This window comes from Mustela putorius, unplaced genomic scaffold (genome assembly GCF_011764305.1).
Source record: "Mustela putorius furo isolate JIRA1106 unplaced genomic scaffold, ASM1176430v1.1 tig00003942_pilon_pilon_pilon, whole genome shotgun sequence".
NCBI classification, from domain to species: Eukaryota; Metazoa; Chordata; class Mammalia; order Carnivora; family Mustelidae; genus Mustela; species Mustela putorius.
The window spans coordinates 18,978,218-19,000,114 of record NW_025422087.1 but is presented as its reverse complement, the minus strand read 5'-3'; the positions used below and the strand labels follow the sequence as shown (position 1 = coordinate 19,000,114).

The 21,897-nt window shown below is 47.1% G+C and overlaps 2 protein-coding genes across 3 annotated transcripts in view; one reads left to right on the top strand and one right to left on the bottom strand.

The window, feature by feature from the left end:
- Positions 1 to 13,537, bottom strand: part of BRINP2 (BMP/retinoic acid inducible neural specific 2) — a 108,450-nt gene extending 94,913 nt beyond the window's left edge. Inside the window, exon 1 of the mRNA XM_004761967.3 lies at positions 12,711 to 13,537. The gene's annotated coding sequence lies outside the window, so the exon portion shown is untranslated. The remainder of the gene's footprint in view (positions 1 to 12,710) is intronic.
- Positions 13,538 to 19,206: 5,669 nt separating this feature from the next.
- Positions 19,207 to 21,897, top strand: part of ASTN1 (astrotactin 1) — a 314,457-nt gene continuing 311,766 nt past the window's right edge. Inside the window, exon 1 of one of the 2 annotated variants that reach the window (XM_004761965.3) lies at positions 19,207 to 19,906. In XM_004761965.3, the coding sequence (XP_004762022.1) occupies positions 19,624 to 19,906 (283 nt within the window). In that variant the 5' untranslated portion in view covers positions 19,207 to 19,623. The remainder of the gene's footprint in view (positions 19,907 to 21,897) is intronic. The other variant, XM_004761966.3, reaches the window with a different exon arrangement.

The window sequence follows — 21,897 nt, the reverse complement described above, 5'->3', positions numbered from 1 at the left end:
AAAGCTTGCTGTCCAGGTGGATTCCCAAGTCTGTTCTTGCTCATTTCATGAAAACACAGTGTGTGTGTGTTCCAAGCCTGGTGGTATCTTTATGATAAAATGTCTGACTCTAGCACCTGAGGCCATAAGGAGTCCATTTGTCATTTCGGTCTCCTAACGTGGAATGGGCTGCCACCAAATAGGGATTTAACTGACTAAAGCCCTAACAGAGATATCACTGGCCCTGTGTTCTTCTGTTGTTTGCCTGGGCAAAATCCATCATTGCTCTCTATGCATATGGCATGTGTCGACTGTTTTAAAATTAGCCAATTTTCCTAAGCATAAAAATGGATTTTTGTCATATCACATGAACCATATATCACAGAAACAAACCAGTTTTTGTTGTGGCCTTTTTTTTTTTTCTTTTCAAAATGCATTAAGTCTTTTTAAGTCACTGCCAAATCCATTTTGCTCACTGCATTTGTGACATACATTTAAAGAAACCAAGCAGAGTAAAAACAGAACAAAACACCCAAAAAATCTCTGGAGTGATGTCACCTGGAAAGAAATCTAGTTCATTACCAAATCAACCACACCTAGGAGGCTGGATTGCTTCACCCACTTCTAAATAATAAATACAGCGTTTGTATGCTGCCCTGCACTGAACGTTTGAGATAGGGCAAAAATGATAAAAATAAAATTAAGATGATTAAGAAAAAAGCTGTCATTTACTGAGCACTCTGTATGCACCAGACATTATGGGAAGTGCCAGTTCTCCATTATTCCATTTCTGACTCAAAACAATCCCAGGACATGAGTTTCACTGTTTCCATTTTATAGATGTGGAAACTGAGGTTTGTGTGGTTAGGTAACTTCGCAGTTACACAGCTAGTACATCTTAGCTGTGGAAGAAGAGGCAGGAGGGACAGCCTCTTCCGTGTGTGCCCACCACCAGCACAAAGTGCTGTGTTTAAAAACTGTGGATGAGAGCGGGCCTTCTTTGGGAAATCCTGCTGGAGTGGCTGCGTGATGTCCCTAACATTGTTAAGATCAGGGGCAAAACAGCATATGTACTGAATAGGCAGCTGTCTGTATGGCTCCTTTGGAGGGGCCTACAGTTCCCTTCCTCAACAGGGAAACACACCAATCTCCTACTTCAGTTAAAATATGTGAATCTAAGTGCTCAAGTGTTAATTGAGAGGGCAGCACATTAAATCATTATTAGTCATTAATACTTCAGTACAAATTAGTTGATCAGGTTACTGAGAGGTGTGAAGGGCCCTGAGGGAAAGATAGGATTCTGATGGAGGTGGTGGGGTGCGGCGGGGAGGGCTGACGGGTCGCTGCAGGGGCTGAGGAGGGGAGGGCTTGGAAAGGGAGAATGGGAGGGGCAGGGAAGGGTGGGGGCACAGTACAGCTGCTACCACCACCATCACCCGAGAGAGACACACACACACACACACACACTCCCAACCACCACCCCCTCCTATCCTCCCTCCCTTGCCCTTATGGAGTCTGCAGGACTGTGCTTCCCCGCTAGGGTTTTGGGAGAAAAGAACTAGCCCCTCTCCGCAAGCTCCAGGCCAGAATCCTGCTCGCGCTTCCAAGGCCAGCGGGCCTGTAATGCAGCCTTTCGCCTCTAGGGGTCTCCAGTGCCCCGAAGCATCGGAAGGATGTTGACCTTGCTGGTTATCCCGCAGGGCTCAAATCCCAAAGGACAGAGATTGCGGAAGGGGAGAGAGGCGCGTGCCGGGGCCTCCAGGACCCCATCCCCCCACCGGAACACTGCTCACCCACCTCCCCTGCTTCTGCCTGATGGCTTATTTATAGCGCACGCTCAATGGCTGAACACCAGTGAGGGGGAGGCAGAAATTAACTGCCCCCGCGTTCCTTGCTGAGTGCCTAAGCATTCCCATACCTCAAGGGTATTCCAAGGACTTCCTCGCACAGCCCCACCCCACACTCTTGCAGTAAGCCCCAACTCCAGGCTACCAGACCACAGCTGAGCAGGAAACTCCCACACCCCTTGAGCCCAGCAGCCTGGGGCTCTGCCCCCTGCAGGAGGCCTGGCAAGGAAGTACAGAATGGGCTCCTGGGCATCACCAAGGTCTCCCCTGCCCCTGGGACTGAACCCCGCTAGGTAGAGCCTCCCTGAGGTTGGAGATGAGGACAGAAAGGGACTGTGAGGAAAGACCACATCCTCGGTCCCCGGAGACCTCAGTGCACTATGATAGCACTCATTGAAGGCCAGACGGCCCAGAGAGAGATTTTCTGTAAATTCTCACAACTGAGGAGTATTGGGGAAAGTGAAAAAGGAAAACAAAAACAAAAACAAAACAAAACAAAACCAAAAAAACAACCTTTGAGAGCGAGAGAGAGGCAATATTACTCCTAGATCCATGCTTGAAGAGGCTGTAGATGTTGGTGGCAATACTCTGGCTCTCTACTCCTGACTTGGGTTAGAAGCCCAACTCAACTACTCTCACTCACTATCTGTGAGATCGTGGGTAATTGACTTAACCTCTCTGCACTTCATTTTTCTCATCTCCAAAATGGGAACAATAATATCTACTTTGTAGGGATTTAAAATTAAGAGCTGCTCGCCAGTAACAGTGTCCAGTCCCGTGCCTGACACACAGCAGGCATGTAATTCACACGCACAGAATTTCAAGCATCTGCAGTCGAGAACAAGAATGAACAACAGTCATGTGTCCCTGGCTCACCGGAATTCACGGGTGTGTTGGGGCTGCTGAGAGTCTCATATTTTAAAATCAATTTCAATATGTCACCCATTATTTTAAATGAATCCAAGTCTTGCTTTTTAAAGGAATTCTGGAGCGTGGCGGTTTTCAGTGTGCTTTCTTTGAACAGTCATTAGATTCCAAGGAGGGGCCTCAGGGACTGCTTGCAGATGAGAAAAGGGAAGTGACAGGTGGGGGAGCTCCAGGGCCCAGGCCTCCTCCAGTCAGGGAGGTCTGCTTTTATCTGTTTCATATATTGGGTTTTTAGGTTAAGGGTTTATTTGATTAGAGTCTTCTCCTCCTTATTTATTTATTTATTTATTTATTTATAGATTTTTTTTTTTTATGAGAGAGAGAGAGAGAGTGAGAGCAGGAGCTGGGGGCGGGGCAGAAGGAGAGGGAGAGGGAGAAGCAGGCTCCCTGTTGAATAGGAAGCCCATTTCCCTGGGCTCAATTCTGGGACTCCAGGATCATGACGTGAGCCGAAGGCAGAAGCTTAACTGAGCCACCCAGGCACCCCTCCTACTCTTTTTGTAAGGGTTAAAAACCACTGCTTATATATCCTTGTGTAAATCAGGGAAAACTTTTCCTCCAAGCCTAAGGACACTCAACTCACTTTGTTTTAAAAGCTTGCTCTTTCGAAAATGGAGCATACCTATATCCAGAAACAGAGGTACTTGAAATATTCAGCCCACACATACAAAGTGCCCACTATATGTAAGGATTGCACTTGAAACTTGGCAGCATTTTTGAACGTGCACGAACTCTCTTGGCCTGTCCCACAAAGCCTATGAAGGCTTAAGAGTGCTTCCATCCCACTCCCAACTGACTGAGCCCAGACCTTGGAGCAGTTACCCTTACCTTGACCACAAAGATGCCCTTGTCCCTGGACATGACCTAAGACAGGAGTTTCAAGCCCAGTATCAAGGAGCACGAGTTCTGGGATCTGACAGACCTTGGTTCAAGTGTGAGCTCTGTCACTTCCAGGTCCTGTGACCTTGGAGTAGCTGTTTCATCTCTCTGAACTTTAATGTCCTCATCTACAAACAGAAAAGAACAACCCTTCTCAGAGGGTTGTTAGATGATTAAATGAGACAGTGCCTGGAAAGCACTTAGCATGGTGCCTGGCATATGGTACAATTGCCAGGAAGTTCCTGACTCACTGGCATCTGACGGCATGGGTTGAAGCTAGCAGCCGACTCTTACTGACCGCAGCTAAATGCCATCATTGCTCTCCACGAAAGTCAGTGTCTGATGAGCTTGACTATTCCAGGACACAAACATAGTAGCTGGCATTTTGGGAATGCCCATTGTGTGGCAGGCACTTTGTGGATATTTTTCAGTTCTTACGTTGAATCAGCATGGTATTTGTACAAGGTAAGGGGGTTACTGTCACCATTCTACTGGATGGAGATACGGAAGCTCAGAGACCCAGATTAGATTGAAGCCCAAGTTTGTCTGACCCAGAAATCAGGGACCTGTTCTCCCCACCTTGCTGACTCTTAGAGCTTTCCTGTGTAGAAAGCAGAGGGCATGGTGTGGGGGGCAAGAGCCATGGGTCTCAACGGCAACCCCCCTGTGCTTTGTCTTCTTCATTTCTGTCTTCAAACAGGAATGACACTAACTTGTAAAGGTTGTAATAAAAATTAAATGAGACAATATAAGTGAAAATAAGCCCAATACAATGTTTACCATAAAGCAGGCTTTGGATGTATATGAAATAGGTATGAGCTTGTCCCATCCACTTTTTTAGCTTTATTATGAGAAAGATTCATAGAGAAGATGTGTGTGTGCGTGTGTGTGTGTGTGTGTGTGTGTGTGGTGTGCTGTGTGTGACTATATATGCATGTGCATGCTTATGTATATATGTGTGTTTATATATATAAACATTCATATGAAAAATTATTGCAGAAACTACCACCCAGGTCAGGAAAGAGAGTAACCCCCCACCCCAGAGGCCCCTCCCTGACCAAAATCCCCTTTCTCTGGCCAGTCCAAGTCACTTTTTCGTCTTGTTAAAAAATAATTTTCTTTTCCCCTTTCGCTCATGCCTCTGGGTTGTCTCCAGTCTTTTTTTGTTCTGCCTGCGCCTGTCATTTCACTAGGGTTCTGAGTGACACGTCATTCACAGGAGAGAAGTGAAATAAAGTGGTTCAGCAGAGCAGGGATACGTGTGTGCGTGTGCGTGTGCGTGTGTGTGTCCCTGCACCTTCTACCTTGCTGGAGAGCAGCAAACCAGATGCCTTGTGAGCAATGTTTTAAACCGAAAGAACAGAAAGGACAACTGGACTGATGGCAGAGGGTTTGGGGAACATTTGGACAATCTGTTGATCCCTGAGATGGCTCAGAACTGAGAGTCTACCACCAGCAGGGGACATCACAACAGCTAGACCTTTGCCCACCACACAGCCTATGATTTCTCTTCTCCCAGATTCATCCCTACCTTGGGATTTCTACCTTCCTCAAATGACAATCAGGTCTCAATTTAAATGTTTTCTCCTCAAAGAGACCTTCCCTGTCCATCACCTCACTCACCTCGCTCTCTTCTAATACCCTATTTTAATAATCTTCATTATCAGCACCTGAAACAATTTTATTTACTTGTTTACATGTCTATTTTTTTTTCTGGACACCACAGTAATAAACAATATGGGTTCAGAATCTAAACAGGGTTAGAATACCAGCTACCTCATAGATTAACTGTGTGACCTTGGACAAATTATTTAACCTCACTGGGCCTCTAAGTCATCATCTATAAAATGGGAAGATAGGATTGATTAAAATGGGAAATTATAGGATCATTAGGTAAAGTCAATGAGATAATGTATGTCAAGCCTTCAGCAAAGCCTGGCCCGTAGTACTATTAAACTGTTAGCTATTATCAGCAATCTTAATAAAGATCATTGTTACGATTCTCATCCTATCTATCTTCCCTCTAGAATATAAGCAACTTGATGGCACAGTTTTTAATCTCTTGTTTACTGCTGAATCTCCAGTGCCTGAGTACCTGGTACATATACCTAAAAATATACTTAATAAATATTTCCCGAGAAACCTGTCTTTGAAACCCCATCTCAACCCTACCTTTGAGTGCAGGAGATGGCCATATAAACAAATCATTACAGTGGCGGGTACAGTGCAAAAACAGTCTGAGTTAGATGTGTAGGAGTACCGAGGAGGAGGCAATTAATTCCTTCTCAGAGTGTCAGCGAAGTGTCTACAGTCTTGAAGGTCTGTAACCCTGGAGAAGCAGGATAGGGCAGGAGAAACAGCAGCAAATTCCATGGGGCACAGAGGGAGTTCAGGCAGCCGGAGTCAGAAGGGCAACTTGGGAGAGAGGCTTGGGGAGGCAGCTAGACCCTTAGGAAGGGTCTCCTGTTTGTCACCCTGAGACATTTGGGTTTTATTCTGACGGCAGTGGGGAGCCATTGGAGAATTACAACAAGGGGAGAAGCATAATCAAGTTGATCATTTTGAAGGATCACCCTAGCTGCAGGGAGGGAGACTGGACTGTCTAGGCTTTAAGAGAGGAAACAGGGAGACAGGAGCGTTGGGGAGCTCCAGGTGAGAAGACTGGGCGCTGATGAAAGAGCGGTGGTGGGGGTGGCAGCAGGTGGCGGAGGGGGGTGGCTTTGAGAAACCACAAGGAGGTAGACCTTGTCGGGCCTTGGGGATTGATTTGATTGGATGTGGTGGGCTGTGTGAGAGAAAGTGGAGCCCAGGACAACCCGGATTTCTTAATTATGCCTCTGGGGGGTTGGGTGAGCCTTTAATCAAAGCAGGGAATTTGGAGAGGGGCATTGTTTTATGTGTGAAATTGGTAAACAATGAGTTCCCCTTTGGCCATTTTAATCTTGGGATGATCAAAGCCAAGGCCTGTGCTAGGAAAGGGGGTTGACATTTGCCGAGCACCTACCGTGTACCTAGAACTGTGTTTGGAACCTAATACAGTTTATCTTGTCTAACATTCAGAACAACACTTGGAGAGATGGGGCATTATTACTTCTTATTTTCTAAATGAAGGATCTGAGGCTCAAAGAGGTAATATGCCCTCCTTTACCGAGTTAACAATGGAGAATAGTAAGCCCAGTTTGACTAATCAAGACTGAAGAAGTGCCTACAAGAGAAGGATTAGAAAATAAATAATTTGGGGGCAGATCATGAAAAACTTTGAATGAAAATAGTAACTACTCCACAAGGTTCTACCGAAAATCAGATGAGAGAAAACTTGTAAAACATTTGGTAAATTCTAAGATGCTGAGAAATTATGAGGAATTCAAGTTGTGGCCAAACCGCATTGCAATGAATAATAAGAAGAATAATGAGTGAATTATAATGCTTAAATACGTAATTATTAAACACAATTCAATCTTGATGCCTTCCTCCCTTTCTTCTTACCAATAGGTCCACAAAATAATCTTTAACCCAGAGCAGCGACTTTTCTTTCTCCCCACCACACAAGCAACACATCTGATTTGAAGGAAAGCTCTCACAAGGAAAGAGGATAACGTCATAGCGATGAGCAGGAAGGAGGAGGTTTGAAAAGCAAACACACCTAGCTGGTCCTAACTGCCGTGTCCTCCCACTTTGGAGTGAAACCCTAAAGATGATTTCCTTGGTTACTCCCACTATCATGCAGAAACTCAAAAATATTAGGATAAAATGACCAGGCCTCGGGCGCCTGGGTGGCTCAGTGGGTCAAGCCTCTGCCTTTGGCTCAGGTCATGATCCCAGGGTCCTGGGATCGAGTCCCGCATCGGGCTCTCTGCTCAGCGGGGAACCTTCTTCCCCCACCTCTCGCTCTCTCTCTCTCTCTGCCTGCCTCTCTGCATACTTGTGATCTCTGGCAAATAAGTAAATAAAATCTTAAAAAAAAAAAAAATGACCAGGCCTCTCATCTGCAGATTGTTTGCAGGTGAACCAAGAGCTGTAAATGCTTTGGGCAGGCTGTCACCATTCATGAGGTGTCCCTCAAACATAAATCAAAGTAAGCTACGTAGGACCTCCTTGACTTTAGATTTCAGAAATACACATCCAGAGCCTCCCTGGGCTGCTTGGCATTGTTCTCTCCATGGTCCTTCTCTTCATGTCTCTAGCTCCTCTTAAATGCCTCTGCCCTTTGTCTACATTACCTGTCACTACTCTCCAGCTCCTGGACCAGCACTGTCCAAAAGAAACATGTAATTACACCTGTTCTGATAGCCACATGGAAAAGTAAAAGGAAAAAATAAAAAGTAAAAAGAATGGAGTGAAACTAAACATATTTTGCTGAACCTAAGCTATCCAGAACAGTATCATGTTAGCATGTAATCATTATTAAAAATTATTGGTGACATGCTTTGCATTCTTTATTTTCAGCCAAGTTTTCAAAATTCAGTAGGCATTTGATACTTAAAGCCCACATCTCAAGCACTCAAGAGCCACACGTGGCCAGTGGCTGCCATGCTGGGAGGACAGTGCAGATTAGAAAGCAGTCACCTGAGGTTTCGAACTGCCCCAGTCCCTTGCTCAGCCCTGCATTCTGGACATCTTTGCATTCCATGTGGGTTCCAGGAAAAGGAATGACAGAACTGGGTGTTGAAGATTCCATGCTGCCATGATGTTAGTCAACTTTACCTCCTTCTGCATATATATATATATATATATATATATATATATATATATCAAAGATCTGAAAGAGCTCAGTCTGCATCCTAATTGGCCAGAAGATGCCCCCCCCACCATAGCCCCCCCCCCCGAAACATAACTGAGTAGTCTATCTTCACTCCCAAAGAGAAAAGGCTTTAACCCACCACCATTCACCACATGCCCATGTGCCTGGACGTGGCAGTGGATACTTCTGAACAGAAAAGGAAAAAGGCAGCCCCTCAGTCCAGCTGCATGATCTTTTAACACAGAAAACAAAGAAGGCCTGAGGGAGGATGTTTAGCCGAAAGGAAAATATCCCTGAGGACCGTCCCCAGAGTGAACTCTGAAGGAATCAAACGAACTGGATTCTGGGGATGTTCCTCTTGACCTGAGAGCAAGTATGACATGACTTTAGGCAAGTCATTTTACTCTCATGCCTGATAGCCAACCGCCTCCATGGTGGCGTGGGACCACCCAATCTACCAGTGACGTGGGGTGGACAGATGTCTCCAACCAAGTGAAGACCAATGAATAGTGTGGTTGTTCTCTCACAGAACCTGTGGTTTGCTATGACCTTTTCTCTAGGAGACGGGGATCCCTGCTGGAGCAAATGGTGTGGCTGGCCGGTCACAGCCATCTCCTGGTGGTCTGCAGCCCACGGCCCTTCCTTGAAGCTGGCCGGGCTGGCAGCCTCCCTCTCTCCTCTCCTGCTCAGCGGAGCAGCCACAGTGCCCTCTGGTAGGGCTGCAGGCGGTACCACGCCCTACCCTCTGCTTTTGGTGGCCTCCCTTGTGACAGCTACAGCATATGTTTTATTAAAAGGGAAAGAGGAGGGGAGGCAAGAGGTTAGGTACTTGGGCATGCTCAAGAATCTTAAGAATAAAAATCTCCCGCTCTGTGCTAAATGCCTAAGGGCTCTGGCATTTTGCCAGTTCCTACTAAACCCCCAATAGGGACATTTGGGTGGGGAACCTGGAAACGGAGGAAAATCAAGCCTCTTAGGAGATTTTTGATTCTAAGATACAAGATTTTCCCACGTTCTCTTGAAGCTTGCCTGGTTTTCTCCCAATATCTTCATCCAAAATTTTTGATATAATGTAATATAATGATAAGCTCCCTGACCTTGAGCACTATTTTTCTCATAATATATGGATTAGACTTGAGGGTGGGTGGGAAGCTAGGAGAATTTCAATCCCTAATGAGATATCCACGGTCGCAGAGTAGCTTCCTCTAGGCCCATACTAGCTTCAAATAATTAACCCAGGTGTATGGTATTTCCAGGATCCAGGTGGAGAAATGACCCAGGGTAAACCCAAAGGCAACATCAAGCCTGGATGTTCCCAGCATTGTCAACTAGGCTTCAGTTGGTATCTCTGTCAGCTGGAATCCGGTCTCCATTTCTTCCTCTCCAAGCAAATCTCACCCTGTCCCCCATGGTGTAACTCAAATTCTCCCTCCTTGGAATGCTGATAGCTCTCCTTATCTGAACAAATCAATTGTGGATTAATTAGGTCAGCCTCGTGAACCTTTTGTATTGAACTGCTGTTGAGACTATGTTGTCATTCCTTTTTCCCAGATGTCAGTCTCGTTTCCTAACTAGACTGTAAGATCACTGAGGGCAAAGGCAAGGGCTTCTAAGACTTCTAGCCTTCACAGCCCTTAGGTCAGGTCCAGAGGAAAAGCCCGACATCAGTGTAACCTCCCATTCCTGTAAAGCACAGAACAATTCAATGAAACTTCAGTTACTAAGATGAAACCATTTCTTAGAAGTTGGTGGAGTCTGCGGGGGGTCCAGGACTGCTGAACCCCAGACCCCACGCCATGGGACCCCAAAGACAGCAGTTCATCTTTCCAAGGTTCTCTGCCCTCTCTTTTCCAAGAAGGAGGCTAAAACCATTCCGGCTCTACTTCGTAGGGTAATCAAAGACAAATGAGACAATAAGCTGTGAGAGGATTAATTAGATGAGCTCCCTGAAATGCTCTCAGCCTGTTGGAAAAGGATGCCATTATAAAATGTATACAAGGTCTTCTTATTTAAGGGAAAGAGTTGAATCACCAGAAATGCATTGCACAGTGGGGAAAACAGAACACTAACCAGGAAACCTCGGCACTAAGCATCCCAGTCAGCAGAAAGTGCCCACGCAGCTGTCTCAAGTCCCTCCAGATTACCTCTTGTTTGTGAGCTGGGGAGGGATTCTGGAGCATGTCTCAGAAGGGATCTTTCTTATGTGATGCTCCCCGGTGGCCAGCCTGTGCCTTGGGAAAGGCGATCAGAAGGAGTTGATGACGCAGGGATGTTCTCTGCCCTCTGGCCTTGCTCCGTAAACAACCTGTTACTAGGCCAGAACGGAACACCCAGAGGATGATCTTCCCCATCCTTGAGCCTGGCCCAGTGCTGGCAGAGCAGGATCCCTCCTCCCTCCCCGGTCCTTCCTTCCTCTCCTCCTTCCTGGTGCCCACACTGCAGTGCACATCACTCCATTCTGGGAGACAAAGCCGGCCCCATTTATTTTTATTCTTATTTTTTTTGGAGAGGAGGGAGAAGAAAGAGTCAAGGATGCTTCTGTCTTCTCCAGGGCTGCTGCCCAGCCGTCCAAACCTTGGGCTCCAGCCACCCCCCAGCAGGGAAGACCAGGGTCTGACATCCGCTTCCTTTCCCTCAAACATTTCGTGGTATCTGTGCTCTGCGCCTACTCAGATCATATCCCTCCTCAAGAAGCAGAGCATGCATCCTTTCCCAGAGTAAGCAGCAGCTACGATATTGATAAGATTTCAGGATCGTTGTGGCAGCCTTGCTTGGTCATGTCCCCCGGGCTGCAAAGCAACTTACTGTGAGTGAGAGGGAACTCTGGAGGGTCCTGCTTTAAACAAATAACATGCACACGCGCGCGCGCACACACACACACACACACACACACACAGTGTGTGAAATCAAGAGAGAAAACACACAAACTCCAGCATCACTTTGTTCTTGCCTGATGTCATCAGACTGCCCCCCAGGGGATTCTGTAAAATACTTTAGCTGCTTGGTGAATACTGGCATTATATGCATTCTAGAGAACCCGGTCGGAAAGAGTGTCCCTTCCACAAGCACATGTCTGAAGAAGGACAGAGGCAGAAATACTTGACTTATAATAACCCTTTTATCCTCCTGATTGGTCGACGCTGACATATCGTTCGTTATTCCTGCTGAATAAGACCCAGATTATCCAGCCATAAGCATCGCTCGTTATAATTGCCATCCTTTTAAGAAAACATTTGTTCCCGCTCAGGGCACCCGGCTCCCAGGGCTAGGAAGAGCACACACACAGTTCTTTACAGAGGGGTCTTTTCAATCATGTTACAGTGCATTACCTTGATTATTAGTTAATATTTGGCTTAGGTCTATATACCCTGGATAAAAAGGTACCATGCAGAAGGACTGCTGGTTGAGGAGAAAAGTCCTCCAGGCTGGACCACCAGCTCCCAAGTTCATACTCCCGCTAGGAAGGAGCACTCCAGGGGCCTAGGCAGAGAGCTGCACATGCGTGGTCTTTTGGTCAGCAGCCTGCTTCCTGCATACAGCTGTGAGCCCAGGCATACACAGAAACACACACACATGTATCACGGACGGTATTGGACTGGGCACCCAGAGGATAACAGAACCAGCGAGAGGGATCGCTATAGAATCTCAGCATGCCCCTCCTCCCAGTACGGCACCCTTCTCCCCAGCGTCTCCAGTGTGCTGCGGGGCTCAGCTTGATCAATGAGGCTGCCACCACCACCCTGGGGAGTCTATGTGCAACCCACAGGGTTCACTCTTCGGAAATTTTTTTTCTCTTGGCTGCATGTGCCTGGGAGAAAGAAGACAGGCTTCTATGGACACGCCACAGAGCTCTAGGAGCATGTGAATGTAGCTCTATGGCCATGTGAATATGAACATATCATGTATCACACCCTCAGCTCTTGGGGGCCCTTCTCAAACATGGGCAACAGCCTACAGTTCAGTCCAGCAGCCACCGAGCAGGCAAAAGTCCTCGTCATCTTCTGCAATTACCCAGCCGGATTGAATTTTCTGAGGCTAATGGGAGTTGCACTAACTTTGAGGACTTAAACCAGGCAAAAGCAATATAGGTCAGGCAACGTGCCCAAGCCGAGCAACACCAGGAGGCAATAACAGGGCGATCTCTCGATGAACCCTGAAGTCCACTGCTCAGCTCCCCGAGGCAGAAACTAAGACGTGGGATCATTCCCTCTGCCTGCCCCTGCCAGGCACCTGGGCAAGAGGTTTGCAGGAGGGCGAAATGATCTCCTCCCCCAGGGACACACCAAAGGATAACGAACCGGGGAGAGAGAAATCTCACCCAAACCCTGCACTGTTACCTTGAATCCTTGCAAGAGCCCTCCTTGCGGTATCAGCTGCTCCCCAAACCTCCACCGACTGGGAGGAGACTCCTAAAACATTCCAGGTTTTTGTGCAACATCTCCAGTGGCAGCTTTCCAAAGTTTTTACTTCATGATCTCTTGTGGCTCCTTCTCATTTGGGGAAACGCGAATGCCTCCCCCTCAGCGTGTGAGAGGGAGCGGATGTCTCTTTTCAAATTCTCTTGCTCCCCGCTTTGCTGCTGGGGTTGCTGCTGCCGCCGCCGCCGCCGCCGCCGGCGGCGGCGTTAGACCACTTGCCTGCTGTCTTCCTGCTGAGCAGCCAGGGTCCCCGGCACCCAAAGCATGCTTGAAGTGGGGCTTCGGCGCCAGGCCGGGGCGCACGAGGGTGGAGAGGGAAGGAAAGTGCCAAGCCCAGATGGGGAAGTCCCCTGTCCCTCCACGGAAAAGACACCCAAGATCTTGCTTTCCTTCCAACTCTGAAAAGACTCACCCGGCCTCTGTCTCTGTCTCTCTCCCAAAATCAGTGCCTTGCACTTAGGCGAAGACAGTTCCTCCGGCTCCACGGCTCTCCCAGCTGCCTGCAGACCTGCCCCCGAGCTCGCACCGTACCGCAGGTGCACGTCCCCAGGCAAGTGTTAACGGGCACCTCCGAGCTCAGCGGAGGCGCTGCCGGAGCAGCCGCGAGCAGCTTCCGAGGCAGGCGGCTTCCATCCCAGGGCTGCAGCCCGGCGCGTCCCCGCTCCGACTCCGCGCTCCGTACCTAAGCGGTGTCACCTGCAGACTCAGACACCAGATGAGTGTCTTAAGATAACAATGCTGCCCTGCCAGCCCCTCTCCTCCTTTCTTATGCACGTAGGTCGGCAGCCAATGAGACACAGCGCCATACTCCCCGCGGGTGCCCATTGGCTGGGCGTCTTGGCAGGGGGCGGGCTCGGAGTCTCACCGGCTGTCTCCTTTGGATAGCTGGCTGGCTGGGGTACCGGCTCTGTTAACCCTCCCGGCTTTGCAGCAGGGACTTTTTGGTGCGGATTACGAAGCCTCGGATAAATTCACGGTTGGGGAGTTAGAGGGTGTTAAGAAGGCTGACGAACAGGAAGAAGCTGGGAGCTAATTACATTCTCTCCTAATCTTCCTGAGTTAACAATAATCATTTGTCCCAGACCATTTTGTTTGCTTGCTTAACTAGAACTCCCAGAGATAGGGACCCATTTGAGCCATTTTCCTTCTAATTTGAGGTTTTATTCGGTTGTTTTGTGCATGTTAGCCTCTTGGTCTTGAATTGCTTAATTAGAAATGAGCCCCCAAGTGAGAGATACTTGTATCAGAGTGCACGCACGCGTACACACACACACACACACACACACACACACCAGGGATACAAGAGAGAAGAAAAAGATAGCAGGCACTCAGTAAGAAGAGGAGAGAGGGACTCTCAACAGCTAAATCAAGAAACGTTCTGTCCCCAAAACGAGGATTGTGAAGACAAAGGCATAGAGAACTTTGGGTTTCTGGGGAGAGATTAAAGGGAAAAAATGTCCTGCTTCCAAAAAAGGGAATTGTTTTGCCTGTGGTGCTGTCCTTCTGTGTGTCTCTTTTTGCTTCAGTGTGTGTCAGGAAGAGGGACTGTTGATCTCCATTTGGTTTTTAAAGGAAGACTAGAGAAATCAGAACAGGACCAGCCTTGTTTCTGTGAAGCAGGTGCTGTTGCTGAGCCTGTGAATTGAGAGTAGGGGCGGGGGAGGAAAGGGTAAGGAAAAAAATCTTAACTTTGGATCAAAGAGTGTGAAACATATTCTTGATGTCCTAATGAGGATGCACAACTGAATTACATCCAGCTAGCTAACATACTACACTAAATTTGGGCAAGAGCACAAGAGAGTAATAGTTGAAGAAAAATCCAATCAACAGAAGAACTAGGGGCTGATGCTGGCAAAGGAATTTGGGGAGTTCACACTAAGTTGAGTTGTGGAGAAAATACGGAGAGAAGAAATACATAGAAAAGGAGAGAAGTGCTGATTTGGCTTTCTTGAGAGCAAAATCAAAGATTATTTTGTAAAAAAGTAGAAAAAAAAGAAAAGAAAGCAGAGGTTTAATGAATACCCAAGTAGTATACATCAGGATTTGCTAAAAAGCATTAAGGAGCCAGATGTTCTGAATGAATGGGGAAAAATTAGAACTACTTCTCATATACACACCCTTCGCCCCACCCATCTGTCACTTTCACCTCCTCTGTATCTTATTATACAGGCTTGACCTTCATATTGTAGGTATGGAGTTCTAAGCCATGTTAAAAAATTGGGGTGCCTGGGTGGCTCAGTGGGTTGGAGCCTCTGCCTTTGGCTCCGGTCATGATCCCAGGGTCCTAGGATGGAGCCTCATGTCGAGCTTTCTGCTCTGCAGGGAGCTTGCTTCGCGACGCCCCCTCCCCCCCGGGCGCTTGCCTTTCTGCCTACTTGTGATTTTTGTCTGTCAAGTAAACAAAATCTTTAAAAAAAATTAATGAGGTATCGTATACATTAAAAATTCCACAACTGTACAGTCTGATGAATTTTTGCCCATCTATGCCTCCATGTAACCACTACCCACATCATTTCCACCCCCCCAACCCCAGAAGCTTATTTGCCCTTCTCAGTCAAAATTCCCCACTCTCCAGAGATAGCCGCTATTTTGACTTCCATCATCAAAGATTAATGTTACCTGCTCTTGAAGTTCATGAATAGCATATACATGCTTCTGTGTCTGCTTGATTTTACTCATCCTCCCGTCAGTGAGATTCATCCATGTCACTACATGTTTATCGTTGTGCAATATTCCGGGGCGGCGCCATCTTCTTCTTCTTCTTCTGTCTATTCAAAATACACCTGCTATGAATGTTCTTGTATATTGCTTTTGGAGAACACATGTAATCATTTATCTTTGGTATACACCAAAGGGCATAAATCTCTTAATTTGCTTCTGGCTACTACAAGGAGAACAATCTCATGAAGGAGATTCTGAAGCCCACTTTCTAGCTGAAATAATTGAATAGAGGGATAATGTTAAAGGCTATCATTAGATAACACTAACTCAATGTGTCCGATCTTTTCCATAGTCTCATTTTCTTCTGAAAACTACTCTATAATTGTTTCTATTTTTCAAATTAAGAATCTCAAATACAAGACATGGTGGCAGGAAGTGGCTCTTGGCCTTGTAAGGTGGAGCATGTGTGTGTGTTAGTGCTCCATGAAGAGGCAATGAGACAAGGATGTGCTAGAAGGACCCACCCTGTAGATGAAGCTGGAGATTGGTCTGTTCCCCACCTGGGGAGCACAGAGCAGTGCCTCACAGGTGGACAGAATGGCATGGGAGGACTGGAAATGGAAAATGGGTTTTAATTTGATTGGTGTGTATATGTGTGTCTTCAGGGGAAGGGGATAGAGATTAGAGATAAGAGAACATGCTATTTTACTGCATCTTAGTGAATATAAGTACTTGCACCAATCTGTGGCCTGTGGGGTGGGCAGAGATCACAGACTCCATTCACTGATAGGGATACTGAAGATAAGAGTGGTCTAATCTCCAGGTGCCTGGGTGGCTTAGTCGATTAAGAGTCTGATTCTTGATTTTAGCCCAGGTCATGATCTCAGGGTCTTGAGATTGAGCCCTGTGTGGGGCTCTGGGCTGGGTGTGGAGCCTGCTTAAGATTCTCCCTCTCCTTTTCCTCCCACCCCCTTTCCCACACATGTGTATGTGCTCTCACTCTCTCTCTCTCTTAAAAAAAAAAAAAAAAAAGGTGCAATCTCAATCTCACTTCCCAATAAGCAAAGTAAGGAGTTGAGACTCGGATCCAAACCTATAATTTGCAACTATATCATGTTGCCTATACCCAAAGGTAATGATTGAGATGCTTACAAATTTCTCCCAGTTCATTTAAATGTAAAACATCACACAGTACAGATGTTCTAGCTTCTGTGAACTTCAACCTTTCCCCCATCTCTAGGTATTTAATTCCCTAAAAGGAGGCCCTGTGACATTTTATTTGTGTTTACAGGAATTCTGTGGCAACATAGGACCTCTTTTTATTTGTACAGTTCTTTTGTCTGATCTTCCTATAGAGAAAGAGGTCTATAAAGTCTTGAGTCAACAACATCAAACTATTTCCAAATCCATATACATTCTTCAATGACCATTTAATCTATGCATGTTTCCTTTTTTTAAAGATTTTATTTATTTATTTGACAGAGAACGCAAGTGGGCAGAGAGGCAGGCAGAGAGAGTGAGAGAGAGAAGCAGGCTCTCTGCACTGAGCAGAGAGCCCAATGCGGGGCTCAATCCCAGGACCCTGGGATCATGACCTGGGCCGAAGGCAGAGGCTTTAGCCCGCTGAGCCACCCAGGCGCCCCTGCATGTTTTCTTTTAAATCTGAATTAGAAAGCATGTAAAAATGACCATAGATAGGCAAAGAATGCTAGATATTGACTTATGAGAAAATCAATCCCGGGGCACCTGGATGGTTCAGCCTGTTGGGCGTCTGCCTTTGGCTTGGGTTATGGTCTCGAGGTCCTGGGATGAAGCCCTGTGTTTGGTAACCCTCTCCCTCTGTAGCTCTCCATGCTTGTGCTCTCTCTCTCTCATATACATTCTTTCTCTCAAATAAATTAAAAAAAGAAAACCAATCCCAAATTGTTCACTTGGGTTTTCTAAAATGACTCCACACTTCAGAAAATTAAGGATTTCAAAGTAACTGCAGATTATATGCTACTCAAAAGCAGGAGAATTTTTCCTGTCCATGCCTAGCCTAATGTCCAGCATATGGTCGGTACCCAAATGTTTACCGAATGGACTGTGATCCATAAATTCTTATGATAATCCATGGGTGCACCTAAATGGGCTGTAATTGTGTAGTGGAAAGAGCATTAGTCAAAGAAGCCTTGTTTAGGTCTTAGTTTATTGATCTTGGGTGAATCACCTCACTCTTTCACTGGCCTTAATTTCAGCATCTGTAAAACGAGAGATTGGGCTAATAGATAATCTAGTAGTCATGTGCCATTTTTCTCACATTCTACAAGTGTGTTTTCCTGGCATCTCTTCTAATCTTTCGATGGTAAACTTTGCATAACGAAATTTAATTCTGCCTTTTATGCTAGGGAAAGTAAGAAAAAAAGTTCCCTGGGGTCTTTCTCTCCTTCAGTACCTCGTAGGGGAGTAATGGAAATAAGAATGCATTTTAGGAAGGTCATCAGTTATAAAAAAAATTTTTTTTTTTTGCAGTGGTTTGCAATGCTCCATGGTAATCTACCTTTGGGTTAGTTCTCAGGTACATCAGATTCAAAAGACAACTTGTAGAAGCATTTTTTGTTCTCGTTTTCATATTAAACAGGTCTTCTACTCCTTAAACATGGCTCATTTTCTCTATCTTCCTCAACTAGAGTAACCTTGTGAAATATATGTGAGAAGTGCAAAAGCACTTTTTTTCTTTGAAGGACAACTGTTCACATATGCCAATAAATTAACACCAGGTGCCATGAGAATGAAATTTTTTCTAAAATGGGGTGCAGGTCCTCTTTGGAAAGTGTGGTGCATTAAATTCTTAGAGAGTAGGAACTACCTATATGAGATAGCACTTGGTATTTAAATCAGCATTCAATAAATGATGTTGGAAGGACAAACTTTTTAATAAATTATTGGTAATCATAAGAGAGAAAGTTCAATAAAACATCAGATTCCAGCACACACAAACCACTTTTCTGCTATGGTTTATTGCACATTGTCATTGTTTTGTTACCGCAACACTGCCCAGCTCTAGTGGAAACAAAATTTACATGGGTTATTGTTACTGTCTACACTGATCTACTTCTGATGGGGCTGGGACTGACTTGGCCAGTATCCAAGGATACTCTTATTCCTTTCCGGTTTATTAGGGGTGCTTAGACACTTCAGGTTTTTTTAATTTTCGTTCCCTTTCCACATTTTCTCCTATCTCTGTTATATTTACTGGATTCTCTAAAATCAAAGGCTCTCTACTTCTTCCAGCTAGTTTTACCTTTTCTATGAATTATAGCATTCCCCACACCATCTTTATATCGGTTACCTTTGATAACATTTGTAACAGAAATGAAACAAAGAGCAAAAATAAAGTTGCCAAAAAAACTTCTGATCTCCTGCTTCACCGCCCACCGTGCATTGGTTTTGTTTGCAGTTCACATCTACCTCTTGATCTGTCTATATCTACAAGCCAAATATTTCCTCTAAATATTTCTGCAAAGTTAGTGCTGAGTAAAAATACATACATCCATTTTTCTCAGCACCCGTTTATCCAACACACGTATGCAAAACTAGTGGGTAAAAAGACAAGAATGGGACCACCTAATCCACAAAATCATGGGGGGCTCATTTGCATCTAGAGAGACCCCCCCCCACACACACCTGTTCTCAGGAAGCGCCTTTTAAGGTGTGTGCGCCTGTATGCCCTTCCCAAGCCATCTGGATGATGATGCGAGAGGGAAGGTTTTGCATTGCAAAGACCGATTTTTAAAAAATGCTGTGCAGGTAGTTCCTAGCCAAAAGCGTGCTCCTGCCGGGGGAGGCGAAGGAGGAGAAAGGCAGCAGCACCGGCAGCCTGCTGGGGGCTGACCTGATTCCCTAGAATCCTCAGCTCTCTTCCTCTCTCCTCCGACGTCCTTCCTTCCCTTCTCTCCTTCCCCCCCTTCCCTTCCCCAGCGAAGCAGCTGCGAGGAACAAAGAACGCGGGCGCTCCGGGAAGCAGCGCGCAAGCCCCGCGCAGTGCGCGCGGCGTCTGGCTCCTCCGAGCGGGGCTCTCCCGGCTCCACGTCCCTCCGCAGCCGCCCCCGCCTCCCGCGCTCGCTCGCTCCCGCCCGCTCGCCGCCTCCCCCACCTTCGCGGCGCCGGAGGAAGGCGGCCGGGGCGCAAGATGGCTTTAGCCGGGCTCTGCGCCCTGCTCGCCTGCTGCTGGGGGCCGGCGGCGGTGATGGCAACGGCCGCCGGCGACGTAGACCCATCCAAGGAGCTGGAGTGCAAGCTCAAGAGCATCACGGTGTCGGCGCTGCCCTTCCTGCGCGAGAACGACCTGAGCATCATGCACAGCCCCTCGGCCTCCGAACCCAAGCTCCTCTTCTCGGTGCGCAACGACTTCCCCGGAGAGATGGTCGTGGTGGACGACCTGGAAAACACGGAGCTGCCCTACTTCGTGCTGGGTGAGTCCCGGGGGAGGTCGAGGCGGCCCGGCGCCCCCCCTTCCCCCCACCTCGGCTCGCTCCACACACCCACTCGCCGCCGACCTCCCCTCCCCCACTCCTACCTCCCTGGATCCGCCCCACGCCCAGCCTGCCCTCCACACCCACCTGCCGGCCGGCGCCTCCGTGCCCCCGACTTCTCCCCGCATCCGAAATGGATGCTGGGCCCTCGACCTCCCAGCTGCCCGCGCTGCCCCACAGGAGCAGGTTGCAGGAGTCTCTCTGAAACCTTTCCTGGCCTTGACCTCCCCGCTTTCCTTCAGAAGCACATTGACAGAGCACTTGTCTGCGACCGGCCCAACTCCCGTAAGCCCTCTCCCCACTGCCTGGCCACATGCTCCGTTCTTTGCTTCACACCCCCCCCCCCGACACCCACTCGCGCAGCGTTTCCGGGGGGAGTTAGGAACAGGTATGCCGGCCCCGTGACAGGCATGTGCAGGCCACACCGCACCGCTGGATCTCCAGCCTGCACTCTTGGAGAGGGCCCTGTATCTCTCGCCTGGGACTGGCACTCTCTCTGGCCTTCCTGCACAACACTCAAGTTTTCTCTCCTCCTGGTGTCCAGCCTACCTTCACACTTACATGCAACAGTATCCTCATCCAGCCACGTCGGCATGCCCGGGTCACACCGCGATGCCTTGGATAAAGAAATCATCCAACTGTAGTCTGTTCATGTTGGTATCTCCTTTGTTCCCAACACTACCTAAGGTAGGCAAAGGCTTTCCTGCACAAAGAATGGTCTTCCTGGCTAAAAGACTCCCCCTCCCTTCCTTTATTTGTTTACATTTCTCTCTCTTTCGGTACCCCTCTATTAATTTTCTTAGGCCACAAAACTCCTTCAGATCCTGGAACCTTCTAATCCACCTCTCTCACTGCCAGTCGGCAAAGATATTGTGGTTTTGCTCTAGCACCTTGCAAAGCAGGACAGGTTCATGTGACTTTGTTAACCAAAATGTCTCTCACTTTGCCTGGTGCATAGGTATCTCTCTCCCTCCTGTGCAAGTCCACCACGCAATCCATTTATTTAGTGATGTTATAAATCATTCTTATTTTGTCATGAGAGAATTCAAGGATAACCCAATTCATAGTTACTCTCTACATCCAAAAACTGACAAACAATGAAACTGTCCAGGAGGCAGATGTCCCATCTACTTAATGTCCTACCAATTGGAATTCACTTTGTAGGAACACGGCTTCCTCATGGCCATACATAGGTTAGAGCCACATATGGAATGTCCTCTAACACCTCCAGGGTGCTCTTTGTCCACAAGAGATCTCTTCACATTGCAAACATTAAGATGTGGGTGAGTAAACCCTTGCTTTCCAATCCCTATGGAAAAGCGATTTCAAAAATCGCCTGGTCCTTTAAAAAGTTGGTTTGCAGTTCCTGGAGTGCGGCTCAGTTGACCCTGTTAAGTGCAGCCTACACACTTGATGGCATTACTTATTTTTGCATTAGAAACATAACCAATACCATAATAAAAACCGGGAGCTGGCTGGGAATGGGGACACTGTGGATATGCCTCTCATTAAAATGTACAATTACGGGGTTATTCAGTGGATGTAAATTTTGCGTGGAAGTCATGCTGATGTGCAAGTACAATCTGTTCATCGTAATATACAAGAACGGGTATAGGGAATTATGGTCTCTAAAGAGCCTGTTTGGGGCTCTACACATGGTGTTTACCATGCACAAGGAGGGCTGTGTGTGGTGCATGAAAAAAAGGGAAATTGGACTAAGCAGGTCTTCAAAACCCCACTTCGTTTTTTGCAGCATCCCAAAGCTGGGGCCTGAAGTCGTGATGTGCCTGCTAGGATCCAGTGTGCACAGCAAAAGACCAGATGTTAAAGAATGGGGTTTCTGCACCTCTGTGCAGAGCTGCCCACTGCAGCACCCTGCTGGAGTTGCTATGGTAACCTCCTGCAACTTGGCATTTACATACAGGAACAGA